Raw genomic sequence first — 13520 nt, 5'->3', positions numbered from 1 at the left:
ATCTGGCTTCCGAGCTCAACCCAGGCTCCTCCAGATTCTGGGGCAGGCGGCGGCCTCTGGCTGTGGGGAGTTTGGGGAGGAGCCCAGCCTGGCTGCTCTATCCCATGTCTGCTCCCAGCTCCCAGGAAGTATGGGCCCGTGGGTGATTAAATGCGGCATTGAGCTTTGCTTTGTGTCCCTGGGCCTGCATGTCCCTCTCTGTCTCAGGTACCATCACCATGGTATCTGGGTGCCTCACCTTCTTTAATGCATTTACCCTCCCAGCCCCCTGGGGAGATGGGCAGGGCTATCCGCCCCAGGGTACAGGAGGGGACCTGAGGCATGAGAGGGTTTTACCTCCCCATGAGATACCCCCTCAGCCCTGGCCATGAGATCAGTTCAGCTGGGACCATCCCCTCCTCTCTGACCCAAGAATTGGAAACCTCCTATCCTGTACCGCAAGGAGGCATTTACCATAAATATCCTCATAAAGCCCACATACAAGCACACAATATTCAGCCAGGCTGAGCCTCAAAGCCCTGCAAAGGAGCAGCTGTGGGAGTGGAAACATAGTGCCTGTTACCCTGACAACAGCTTTTGCTTAGCAGCAGGGCTTTAGGTGTGGAAATTCACATGACATATCTCAGTAATAACCTTAGCTCTGACCCACAAGCCCCAACCTCCTTGTGCCCTGTGCTGGTGCTATGTGGGGCAACCCCCCTTTTCTCTGCCCCCTGCCCCACGCTACCCTCTCCCCGTGGTGCCCTCCACTTTCATGCTTCTCCTGCCACCTTCAGTGTGTCCTGCTTCCCCGCCCTGATGGGCTAAGTGAAGCCATGTCTTCGAGAGGCTGTGGGAACGAGATGGAGGGCAAAGGCCTTGGGTCTGATGGCAAAGAGAAAGGATCTGCAGCAGTGGTGGGAACACTGGCCTCTAGTGGTCACAAGGAAAAGCTGCGGCTACCCATCAATCCCACCAGCCGCTGAACAGGCTGAGTGATAGACCCAGGTCACAAGGCAAGAGGCACAGGAGTGTCTTGTCCAGATCAGCGCTATTGGCGAGCGCACGGGAGAGCAGCTGGGGCTCTGGATGCTCCAAGGGGCCATGATGCAGCTGGGGGAAATGCTTTAATCTCTTCCCGCCCTGATGAATCATTCACTGGAACAGCCTTTTAACAAATTCCTCCAAAACCCTCATCAAATATTTACCATGAAATTCTGTCCCCCTCCTGGCAGCCTGCAAAGCAGGACACACACATCACTGACTCCAGAGCAACTGATGCAGCCAAACGAGAACCGGTTCCCTAGCTTCTCACTCGCTTTCTGATTTTTGCTGCTTTGCCTAAGTGCAGGATGGATGCACAGACACCACAGACTCTCCTGCAGTTTCTGGGGCAGAGGGGATGCTGCTGGAATCGGAGACAGAACGCCTGGGTTCTATCCCTGGCTCTGTGTGACTTTGAGCAGATATCATCCCCTCTCTGTGCCTCAGCTTCCCCTTCTGTATTGCAGGGAGATGTTCACTCCCTGCTTGACATGGGACTGAAAGCGAATATCTTCAAAGGACTTTGAGATCTGCACAGGGCTCTTTTTCTCTCTCTGTCTATCTTTACCTATCTACTCTTCCATCAACAGCATGGCTACCCCATCATGGCATCATTGCTCTATGGTGGCATGTCCATTAGTCATTTCATTGTCCCTAGGTTCCCACATCCTTCAGGGACATGATGGGAAAGCAAACAGACACACAAGCTTTTCAAAGGAGTCTAAATCCAATTGTTCATTACTGTAGATAGTACAAGAATTACCCAGCGCTAGACAAATTAACATCGCATCTGGACGCATTTCCCTGCCTCAGTTTCCTCACCATTGTGGAGCATTCTCTGGACTCCTCTAAGGAGCCCAAATACCTCCTTCTGCACATGGCTTCTCCTCCAGATCATGAAGTCTTCTCTTATTCCTGCAACCAGCTTCCTTCTGCTTCTTGTCTCCCCTCTCTGTCGCTCTCTGTCTCTCTTTCTCAAATGGCCAGTGAGAGACCTTTTCTCTTATAACCCCTGGTCCCCTTTGTCAGATGACCTTCCAATCAGCCTCATCTGGTGTGCCTTGGGCAGCAGCCATCTCTTTGTTCACAGATGCTCCATTTGAACAGAAAATCATCAAAGTTTAACGACCCTCCTTTGCAGTGGTGTAGCCAGGATCTAAGAGCAGGGGAAGCAAACATAAAAAAGGCGCCGCCCCCTTGGCTCCTTCTCCGGCCGCTCTGCCACCCCATTGGCTGCCGGCTGCCATGATGCGCCCCCCCCTTGCTCCTCTGGCCACGGCTGCCGGCCACGCTGCAGAAGGGGGTGTGTGTCTGTGCCTCCTTTGCAGGGCTCTCCCAGCCCCGGGTGGGTTCTCGCTGCCCCCTGCTCCTGCGGCCTCCCCGGCCCTACCCTTCCCTGGGACTTTGCCTCCCACACCAGCCTTTGTGTGCGGAGGAGGGACAAGTCCGTGCCAGGAGGGAGGCTGGATTTTAGGGCAGGGGAGCAGCCGAGCGCTGCATCTCTGATTACAGAGCCGGGTGGCCAGCCAGCGGCTGCAGAGGGTTGCGGCGGGGGCAGGGGTCTCCTGCTTCTCGCGAGCCCTGCGAGCTGCCTAGGTCCCGATCGGGGCCCCTGGGCCCGGGACAGGCAAGGTCCCTTGCCTCCGTGTCTCAGTGCGCCGCGGGTGGGCGCGTCTGGGGCTGGGGCAGGAGCGGAGCTCACTGCAGCAGGCTCGGGCCACGCGGGACCTGCCCGCGCCGGGGCTGAGCTTGTGTCTCACTCAGACGCCAGGGGGCTAGAGCAGCAGGCGAAGGAAAGGAAAGAAGACTTATTCCAATGGGACAATGGGCCTGTGCAAGGAATCTCACAGCTGCTCTGCCTCCTCCGGCCGCTCCCGCTGCCCCGGCCCATTGGCTGCGGGCCGCCCCGCTGCACCCCCCCTCGCTCCTCTGGCCGCGGCTGCCGGCCATGCTGTGCGGGCTGCCATGCTGCGCCCCCCGCTCTGCCTCCTCCGGCCACACCCGCCGCGCCCCCATTGGCTGCGGGCCGCGGTGCGGGCCGCCCTGCTGCGCCCCCCCTCGCTCCTCCGGTCGGGCCGCCCCCTCCCCATGGCTCCTCCGGCCGTGCTGCCCCCCTTGCCTGTAGGAGGTCAGCGCCAGCCGGCAGGCGCGCCACTTTTTGAAAACGTGCTGAGGGGAAGCGGCTGCTTCCCCTGCACCCCACTAGCTACGCTACTGCTCCTTTGTTAGCCCTGTGCCAGGACATGAATTTCTCCAGTCAGCTCCTGTGCATTTTAGCTCCATATGGAGACATATGGCACCACAGACGCCCACCATTCAAAGTGGAGTCTGCAGCGTGTTACAGATACCCATAAAGTTTCCAAAATCAAACACAGAATTCATAAACTGTACACAGAGAGACAAGGTGGGTGAGGTAAATGATTTTAGTGCACCAACTTCTGTTGGTGAGAGAGAAGCTTTCGAGCTGCACAGAGCTCTTCTTCAGGGCTGGGAATGTGCTCAGCGTGTCACAGCTAAATACAAGATGGAACAGATTGTTTAGTGAAAGTAAATACATATTTCAAGGGACTATTCAAGGTGAAGTGACATGGGGGGAAGTCATGGGGGGAAGGACGGGGGGGCAGCTTGGGTGAGGAAGTTGTTAGTGGGTTACAGATTGTTGTAATAAGCCATAAATCCAGTGTCTCTCTTCAGTCCACGGTATTTAGTGTCTAGCAAAGTTATGAATTTAAGCTCCCAGGTTCATCTTTTGAAGGGGTTGTGCAGGTTTCCTTGGAGAATGAGGACTGAGAGGTCAGGTATAGAGTGATCGTTTTGTGCAAAGTGCTCAGCCCGAGGTAATGTGCTGTTTTTCTCTTTCATCATTTTCCTGTGTAACAGCTGCATGACAGCTACAACTCCCTGGGCTACTTCCCCATGGCCTCCTCCAAACACCTTCCTTATTCTCACCACAGGACCTTCCTCCTGGTGTCTGATAACGCTTGTGCTCCTCAGTCCTCCAGCAGCACACCCTCTCACTCTCAGCTCCTTGTGCCTCTTGCTCCCAGCTCCTCACACTCGCACCACAAACGGAAGTGAGCTCCTTTTAAAACCCAGGTGCCCTGATTAGCCTGCCTTAATTGATTCTAGCAGCTTCTTAATTGGCTCCAAGTGTCCTAATTAGCCTGCCTGCCTTAACTGGTTCTAGCAGGTTCCTGATTACTCTTGTGCAGCCCCTGCTCTGGTCACTCAGGGAACAGAAAACTACTCATCCAGTGACCAGTATATTTGCCCTCTACCAGACTTCTGTACCCCACTGGTCTGGGTCTGTCACAGCCAGAAGAAGGCATTCAGGAAAGATTTCTTTCAGAACATGTTCCCTATCAAGTATGGGTTGTAATTTTTTAATGATGCCCCATACAGATTCTAGTGTGGGATGGGAGGTGACAGCTAGGGGTGTGTGGATGGAGGGAGTTTTATTTCCATATACTTTTTAGGGTATCTGGGTGGCCCATTCCAGGATGTGATCTACTTCTTTGATGGAGTGTCCTTGTTTGGGGAAGGCAGTTTTAAATACACCACAAAACCAATGATATACCTGATACACAGACAGATGACCTAAACTCGCTCATAGATTTCCACCACAATTTCAACAACCACCACCCATCCATTAAACTCTTTCTAGAAAACTCCCACACCAGCACCAACTTCCTGGATATCACGCTCTGCTTCAGCAATGGAACCCTACAGGCAACTATATACAGGCAACCCACAGATCACCACATTTTGTCTACACTACAAATTTCTTCAGTATAACTTTGGAATAATCCACATCCCTGAGCAACGTAAATTACACCGACCTAAGAGCCAGGGTAGACAGTGCTATGTTTGCAGGAGAGCTTCTTCTGCCAACAGACCTACCACCTCTTGTGGGAGGTGGAGTAATTAAGCCAATAGAAGAGCTCTCTCCCCTCAGCTTAGAGCATCTGTGCTTATGTGCCGCTGTAACTGATTTCATGTAGATATAGCCTTACCTTCACAGATGCAGTAACCACCCCAAGCACACCAAGAAATCTACAGCCAGGCACTCAGATACCAAGAATATGCTCCCAAGGAGAAAGTCCGGGATTCACATCTTAACACACTTAAAACTGCCTTTACCAAACATTGTATCAAGTCAATTGCATCATGGAAAACCTGTAGACATATCTCCACCGCTAAGATGATGAACACCCCCCCATAACACACCTTTCAAGATCCATGAGTCCTACACAGGCGTATCATAGAATCATAGAATATTAGGGTTGGAAGAGACCGCAGGAGGTCATCTAGTCCAATCCCCTGCTCAAAGTAGGACCAATACCAACAAAATCATCCCAGCCAAGGCTTTGTCAAGCTGGGCGTTAAAAACCTCTAAGGATGGGAGATTCCACCACCTCCCTAGGTAACCCATTCCAGGGCTTCACCACCCTCCTAGTGAAATAGTGTTTCCTAATATCCAACCTAAACCTCCCCCACTGCAACTTGAGACCATTGCTTCTTGTTCTGTCATCTTCCACCACTGAGAATAATCTATCTCCTTCCTCTTTGGAATCCCCATTCAGGTAGTTGAAGGCTGCTATCAAATCCCTCCTCACTCTTCTCTTCTGCAGACTAAATAACCCCAGTTCCCACAGCCTCTCCTCATAAGTCATGTGCTCCAGCCCCTAATCATTTTCATTGCCCTCCGCTGGACTATCTCCAATTTTTCCACATACTTTCTGTAGTGGGGGGACCAAAACTGGACACAATACTCCAGGAGTGGCCTCACCAGTGGCCTCACCAGTGTCCAATAGAGGGGAATAATCACTTCTCTCGATCTGCTGGCAATGCTCCTACTAATACAGCACAATATGCCGTTGGCCTTCTTGGCAACAAGGGCACACTGCTGACTCATATCCAGCTTCTCATCCACTGTAATCCCCAGGTCCTGTACTGCAGAACTGCTGTTTAGCCAGTCAGTCCCCAGCCTGTAGCAGTGCATGGGATTCTTCCATCCTAAGTGCAGGACTCTGCACTTGTCCTTGTTGAACCTCATCAGATTTCTTTTGGCCCAATCCTCCAATTTGTCTAGGTCACTCTGGACCCTATCCCTACCCACCAGTGTATCTACCTCTCCCCCCAGCTTAGTGTCATCTGCGAACTTGCTGAGGGTGAAATTCATCCCATCATCCAGATCATTAATAAAGATGTAGACCAAAACCAGCACCAGGACTGACCCCTGGGGCAGTCTGCTTGATACCGGCTGCCAATTAGACATCGAGTCATTGATCACTACCCGTTGAGCCCGACAATCTAGCCAGCTTTCTATCCACCTTATAGTCCATACATCCAATCCATACTTCTTTAATTTGCTGGCAAGAATACGGTGGGAGACCGTATCAAAAGCTTTGCTAAAGTCAAGATATATCACATCCACCAGTTTCCCCATATCCACAGAGCCAGTTATCTCATCATCGAAGGCAATCATAACATCATAGAAGGCAATCATAACATGTGGGGCACCCAGGGCTGGTGCAAGGAAGTTTCGCACCCTAGGCGAAACTTCCATCTTGCGCGCCGCCCCCCCCCGCCCTGCGGCAGCTCCCCACCCCCCCTGCCCTGAGGTCCCCCTCTGCGGCAGCTCCCCACCCCCCCTGCCCTGAGGTGCCCCCCTGCGGCAGCTCCCCACCCCCCCCCGCCCTGAGGTGCCCCCCTGTGGCAGCTCCCCACCGGGGAGCTGTGTGGCAGCTCCCCACCCCAGCTCACCTCTGCTCCACCTCCTCCCTGAGAACACCACCCCCGCTCTAATTCTCCTCCCCTCCCAGGCTTGCAGCGCCAAACAGCTGATTGGCGCCACAAGCCTGGGAGGTGGGAGAAGTGGAGCAGCGACGGCGTACTCGGGGAGGGGGCGTAGCAGAGGTGAGCTGGGGTGGGGAGCCCTACAGCAGGTCCCCCCACCCCACCCCCACCCTGAGGCAACCCCGCGGCAGCTCCCCACCCCCCTGGCCCAGGGAGCCGTGCGGCAGCTCCCCACCCCAGCTCACCTCTGCTCTGCCTCCTCCCCGAGCACGTCGCCCCTGCTCTAATTCTCCTCCCCTCCCAGGCTTGCGGCGCCAACCAGCTGATTGGCGCTGCAAGCCTGGGAGGCGGGAGAAGTGGAGCGGCGACTGCGCACTCGAGGAGGGGGTGTAAGAACGCTATAAAAAAAATTGGGGGCACCACTTTTTGGTGCCCCCAAATCTTGGCGCCCTAGGCAACTGCCTAGTTTGCCTAAATGGTAGCACCGGTCCTGGGGGCACCTCATCCAGTGCACTAAATGGCACAGTAACAATGATGTGGGTGTAACTAGAAGAAGTGGGCTGTAGTCCACGAAAGCTTAAGCTCTAATAAATTTGTTACTCTCTAAGGTGCCACAAGTACTCCTGTTCTTCTTTAGACAATCACTGCGCTCTCCAATGAACTCACACAGGAAAATGATAAAAGACAAGAACATCCTGTCACCTGTGGATGAACACTTTTCACAAAATGATCACTCTATATCTGACCTCTCAGTAGGGTTGCCACCCGTCTGGCCTTTACCACTCCGGTTGTGGGCTTCTGTGTCCAGGTGCCATTTAGGGATGCCAGGTGCCTGGTTTCCAACGAAAAGGGGACCTGACAACCCTAAATGGCACCCTAACTAAAAATCCAGTTACCGCGGGGTGGGGGTTAACCTACGCCAGCCCCTCATCAGCCGTGACTGCCTCCTACCTGCAAGCAGGCTCCTTGAGAGGATCCAGCGAGCAATGCGGGGAGGAAGGGAGAGGAGCGAGCGACAGGGCAGGGTCTTGGGGGAAGCGGCAGGGATGGGGCCTTGGGACTCCAGTTACAGGCAATTAGAAAGGTGGCAATGCTACCTCTCAGTCCTCATCCTCAAAAGAAACCTGCACAACCCCTTCAAAAGATGAGTTTAAAGACGAGTGGGAGTTTAAATTCCTAACTTTGCTAGACGCTAAAAATCATGGACTGACGAGAGACACTGGATTTATGGCTTATTACAACAATCTGTACCCCACTAACCATTCCCCCCAGCTGCCTTCCCAGATATGATTGGAGAGGTGTTAACAGGCCACTTCACCTTGAATGGTCCCTTGAAATATGTGTTAACTACTTGTGCTAAAGAATCTGTTCCACCTTGTATTTAAGCTGTGACCCCCCCCCCCCCCCCCACCGAGTAAGTTTCCCAGCCCTGAAGAAGAGCTCTGTATGGCTGGAAAGCTTGTCTCTCTTACCAACAGAAATTGGTCCAACAAAAGATATTACCTCCCCCACCTTGTCTCTCTAATATCCTGGGACCAACACGGCTACAACACCACTGCATATCAGCTATACATAGACAGCTTCCCTAAATCATCCCACCTGAATTTGGTCCTGGCATTCCTGGCCCCCCTTCGGTCACCATTGAGGATTGGACCTGGGATTCTAAAGCACTAAAAGCCCCATTTCAGCTAACAGGATAATGGCCCTAGTTGGAGGTGGTAGTAGATTTTTATCCTCTTAAATGAATCAGCCACTAGAGGGGGGACTCAGAACACTGGGCTGGGGGACTGGGCTGCAGTGGCTCTGGCTGGGTACCTGCCCCCTCCCTTCGATTCTGAAAAGCCCTGTCAGGTCCCTGGAACAAGGAAGCCACTTAGGGCAGCACTGAAGGGCTCCCATAGCCTATGTTAGGGGCTATGCTGGATAGAGGAGGCACAAGCCCCTGACCCTATGTCTTGGCATCAGTGCCTACCAGGGGGGCAATCTGGCTCAAAGAGCTTTGTGCAGGGCAGCCCAAATCCCTTGGTACTCATGAGAACAGTGTCCAGCCCACATAAAGTCATATCCCAGTGACCTCCACTCAGTCACATCTCCGTGGCAGCCTCTGTCTGCACAGGAAGGAGGTGGCACTCTAAGGCAGGCTGAGTCTGGAACTTCCTGCAGCATGGAGATCCCTGGGGCAGGCTCCATCGGCAACATCCTGCAGGGCAGGCCGCAACGGGAATGTCCTGCAGCATGGAGATCCCTGGGGCAGGCCACATTGGGAACGTCCTGCAGGGCGAAGACCCCTGGGGCAGGCTGGGATGGGAACGTCCTGCAGGGCAAAGATCCCTGGGGCAGGCCACGTTGGGCACATCCTGCAGCATGGAGATCCCTGGGGAAGGCTGCATTGGGCACGTCCTGCAGCGTGGAGATCCCTGGGTCAGGCCGTGTTGGGAATGTCTTGTGGGGGGCGGGGTTGCACCTTGGAGCAGGCCATGTTGAACCCCGTGCTCATGCTCCTTGGGCCTGTTTTGTGCAGAGGAAGAATCGACAGGAGCTTGTGCAAAAAGTGAAGACAATGGAAGGCCAGGACTGTCCTCAGAGAAGCAGCATGTGCATATACTACCAAAGGACTCCTCAGGCAAGCAGGCTCCTGCAAGTGACTAGGTAGGAACCCATGGGAGGCTGGGGCAGGAATCATCGAATCATAGACGATTAGGGTTGGACGAGATCTCAGGAGGTCATCTAGTCCAATCTCCTGCTCAAAGCAGGACCAATCCCAACTAAATCTAACCTGAACAGGCTGACCTGAGCAGACCTCAGCTAGAATAGTGCATGTTGCTGCCATATGACAGAGCAGGGAGAGAGAGGGTGTGTTTGGTGATAGATTGATCAACGAACTGATGAGAATCCCAAGAGGACACAGATACTGGGGCTGGCAGCACAGACAGAGGAGAGAGAAGTTAAAAGCTGCTAGGTCTGGCTTGGCTCTGTGGTCACTGGGTGGGGAGAGGAAACACACAAGAATCCCGTGGGCTGTGAGTTTGCTTGCCCAGGGACATGGTAACGGGTGTGGGGCTTGACTGACCCCTCTGGGCTTGGCTCACAGCTTTCCCGTTGGCTGATGTCGATGTTGGGCCCTGGACACAGGAGCTTTAGACTGACCGTTCGGAAACAGAAGAGAGCATCCCTAGTGGCCCATTCATAATGCATGTGGTCACCAGGGGGTGCTGCTGCACTGCCCTACGAGAGTGCCCCTAAAGCCACTTTTTAAATCCACAAGGTTCTTTTTTGGCTCATCTCAGCTGCCCCCGAACTCCAGCTCCATGTGGCGCCTATGAGATAAAATGGGGACAGGTGCCCACTCCACACATGCCACCACCACAGTTATCGCTACTGGCCCCCTCCTGGGCAGCCCCAGCAGCCAGGCCAAGGAGCAGATGAGCCCTGGAGTCTGAACCTCAGCTCAGGCTGGGTCTTGGGGCTCACCCTCTGGGCTCTAAGGGGAGGCATTATTTGACTTAGGCTGGACACCTCCCTACCACCCATGGCAGCCTTAACTCTGCTCCTAGTAATGCCACCCTGCCTTCACCCCTTCTGCTCTCAGCTCTGCACTGAATCACCCTACCAGTACAGCCAGTGGCTGTCCCAACCCTCCCCAATCCCTAGTGCTGGGGGACCATTGTCTGGGGAACAGGCATGTGCACACTGAGGAAATGGGCAGAGTTAAGGTTACAGGGCATGGTCTGTGGTGTTCAGTAGCCGTGGCAATGGGAGGACATGTGCCTGTAGCGGGAGGAGCAGCAGGATGAACTGGGAGGCAGCTTGGCTTTTCATTGCCTTGCTTTTGTGGGTTCATAGTGTGGGTCCCAACCCCAATGTTTGTTGTGTTAATACCCTCCTGTAGGTGGCGCTCTGGTCCAGGTGTGAGTGGTGTTTCGAGGACAGAGGCAGGGCAACGCGGCAGGGAGGAAGGAAGATGGAAGATCACTGGGTTGTGTGTGGGGGGGTTAATGATTGTTTTCTAAGATTACAATGGCTGTTTGGGTGTTTGTGATTTTTTTTTACTGCCGCAGAGAAGACGCCCTGGAGAGGGAAGGGGTAGGCTGAAATCTAGCCCCACCAGCCCGTCCTGGCTCGTGGTGGTTGGGGCAGCCCGGCACAAGTGGGGCATTTCACAGTAAACACAATGATCCTGGGCGGGATTGACAGTGCCGGGCGTGGACATGTAATTCCAGGCAGAGTCCAGAGAGGGTGAGGTCCCCCTTGCACAACCCAGCCCAGCCCAGCCCAGCCCCTCACACCCTGCATGAGACCAGAGCAGGAGTGTAGGAATGGCTGGGTCTTGTGCCAGGCCACCCCCTCACCCAGCTGACACTTGGTGAAACTACGACCTGCCCTGTCCACACTGGGGGTTTGAAGCATATTGTCAATCATGGTTTAAACACACCTTTGTGCTAGTGTGGACAAGTCCCAAGGAGCACAGCACCTAGGGGAACACCCCTTTCTCCCCAGCCACACAGGAACCCCCTGCAGCAGAACCCCAGTGCTTTCCCCTCACCCTGGGTCTGACCAGGGTCTTTAACCCTACAAGACTCCTGTCATCCTCAGCCAGGTCCCAGGACAGGTGGGCCAAGCTGGGACCAGGCTCTGCTGACCCCAGGGCAAGCCTGGGATGTGAGCATGCAGCGTGCCCCGAGCCTGACTGCCCTTGCCCCTGTCCAGCGGTGCAGGAGGCTGAGCCCTGCCCGGTGTGTCTGTCATCGCCAGCACTCAGCCCTCTACAAGCCCCCGTCGTCACCACAGCTTTGGCCATCTGGAGCACCAAGCCTGTCGTGTCAATCAATAAACTGATCTCATGTTAGTGCCTGCTGCTCATTGCACCTCTGTGCTGGGGACGGAGTGCGGGAGGGAACAATAGGCTCTACCAGACGGTGATCAGCCCAGTCTTCCAGTACTAGAGACTGCAAAGGAAGGGGTAAGAACCCCCGCTGTAGCAGACGGATGATAATCTGCGACACCCGCCCCCTGTTGCCGGCCCAGATGGGCCCCGAGGGGGCAACAGGGTTCGTTGCCCGGTGTGCGCCGCACCAATAGACACATCAGGGGTGGAGAAGCAAACAAAGTTGATTTGAGATCTCAAAGTGGTGCAGGGAGACAGGCACGTCTCAAATCAAGCACAGAACATACAAGCAAGTGTTCCCTTTTATATTCCAAGCTGTTTGTGTGTAAGCTTTGTTCTGTTTTCTCCCTCAGACTTCTCCCTACCCAATAGCAGTTACAGCAGGTACACATTGGGCATGTTAGAAACTTTCCACTTCACATGCTTATCTTTGACCTTGCAAGCTCTACGCACTAGGCCTTTCCCTCCCACTTTTCCCCTGCATTATCACTACCGTTTCTGTTAGTGCGAGCAAAACTGCAGCTGTCTGCTAGAAAAGCTGACCGTTACATATTCTGCTTCAGCATAGGCTGTTAGCATGGAGGTAGGTTAAAGTTCACAAGATGGAGTTACTGTGGCTCACTTAGACCCAGAGCAGGGAGGTTTCATCGGCACTTATGGCCTTCCACCCCCTCCCCGAGTTACCTGGTAGCTATGCCTAGTGACACCAACACTCCCCCCCGTGAAGGTCTCATCCTGCTCTTTAATGGTCAGTGATCAGCTTAGTTCCTGAAGCAGGAGGTTGAATAACCCTTCCCAAAGGTTTGGTCTCATTATTTATTCATAGTCAGTCTGGCTGTTCTTGAATCCACATAGATGTCCAATCCCTCTAGATTCACAGATTTCAAGCCCAGCAGGGACCACTGTCTCTTGATCTCAGTGAAATCCTGTTGCAGGGAGTTCCACAGGCCGAGCACACGCTGGGTAGTAAAGCATTTCCTTTGATCAGTTTTGAAATTCCTGCCTTTAATTTGTGGGAAGGAAAGTGAAGAAAATAAAACCCAGGGAAGCAAAGTCAGGATCAGAGCTGCAAGAACCACTCCAAGCCACTGTGATCCTGGCAACTGCCCCTTCCCTGGCCTCAGGGGCTGTTTGCAAACACGGGGGGCAAGTGCTCAGTCTTAGTGACTCTCCAGCTCCTCAGCAGATAGATTCCTATTGGGGGTGAGATGCAGGAGGATCTGATGGCCGACCGGGGCCCCATCCGGTGCAGCGGCTCTGGCTGGGAGGCCTGGAGCCCCCAGCTCAGAGCAGCGTCTCACGCCTGCCACCCCTGCACACACCCCAGCTGGCTGGGGGACATTGGTGCCGGCCAGCCTGAGACGAGCTCAGACAGTGAGTGATGGAGAAGCACCAGGCACTTTAGGGGATGAGGAATGGAGCAGTGCAGGAGGAACTGCATAGTCCATTGGCTGAGAGGGACAGTGCAGGGAGCTCATTGGATGGGAGGGACAGTCCAGGTAAGGCACTGGCTGAGAAGAGACAGAAAGGGTAGCTCATTGGTTAAGAAGGGACAGTGAAGGTAACCCATTGGCTGAGAAGAGACAGCAAGGGTAGCTCATTGGTTAAGAAGGGACAGTGAAGGTAACCCATTGGCTGAGAAGAGACAGCAAGGGTAGCTCATTGGTTAAGAAGGGACACTGCAGGGAGTTTGTTGGCTGAGGACTTTTATGCCTCGTATCTCAAAGTTCTTTTCATGTCCTATAAAGCCCGGTCAGATTCCATCCCCTGGGCTGCTGGAGCCAGACCCCTGGGCTGGGGGTGATGGTGGGTG

At 54.1% G+C, this 13520-nt stretch overlaps 1 protein-coding gene across 2 annotated transcripts in view; it reads left to right on the top strand.

Moving 5' to 3' along the window:
* PPP1R1A (protein phosphatase 1 regulatory inhibitor subunit 1A) overlaps positions 1–11668 on the top strand; it is a 69284-nt gene extending 57616 nt beyond the window's left edge. For both annotated transcript variants that reach the window (XM_005296034.5, XM_042858933.2), the window contains 2 exons: positions 9344–9471; positions 10712–11668. In XM_005296034.5, coding sequence (XP_005296091.1) covers positions 9344–9471 — 128 coding nt within the window. In that variant the 3' untranslated portion in view covers positions 10712–11668. The remainder of the gene's footprint in view (positions 1–9343; positions 9472–10711) is intronic.
* The last annotated feature ends 1852 nt before the right edge of the window (positions 11669–13520 follow it).

Source organism: Chrysemys picta, chromosome 22 (genome assembly GCF_011386835.1).
Source record: "Chrysemys picta bellii isolate R12L10 chromosome 22, ASM1138683v2, whole genome shotgun sequence".
NCBI classification, from domain to species: Eukaryota; Metazoa; Chordata; order Testudines; family Emydidae; genus Chrysemys; species Chrysemys picta.
This window is presented reverse-complemented; position numbering and strand designations above follow the sequence as displayed.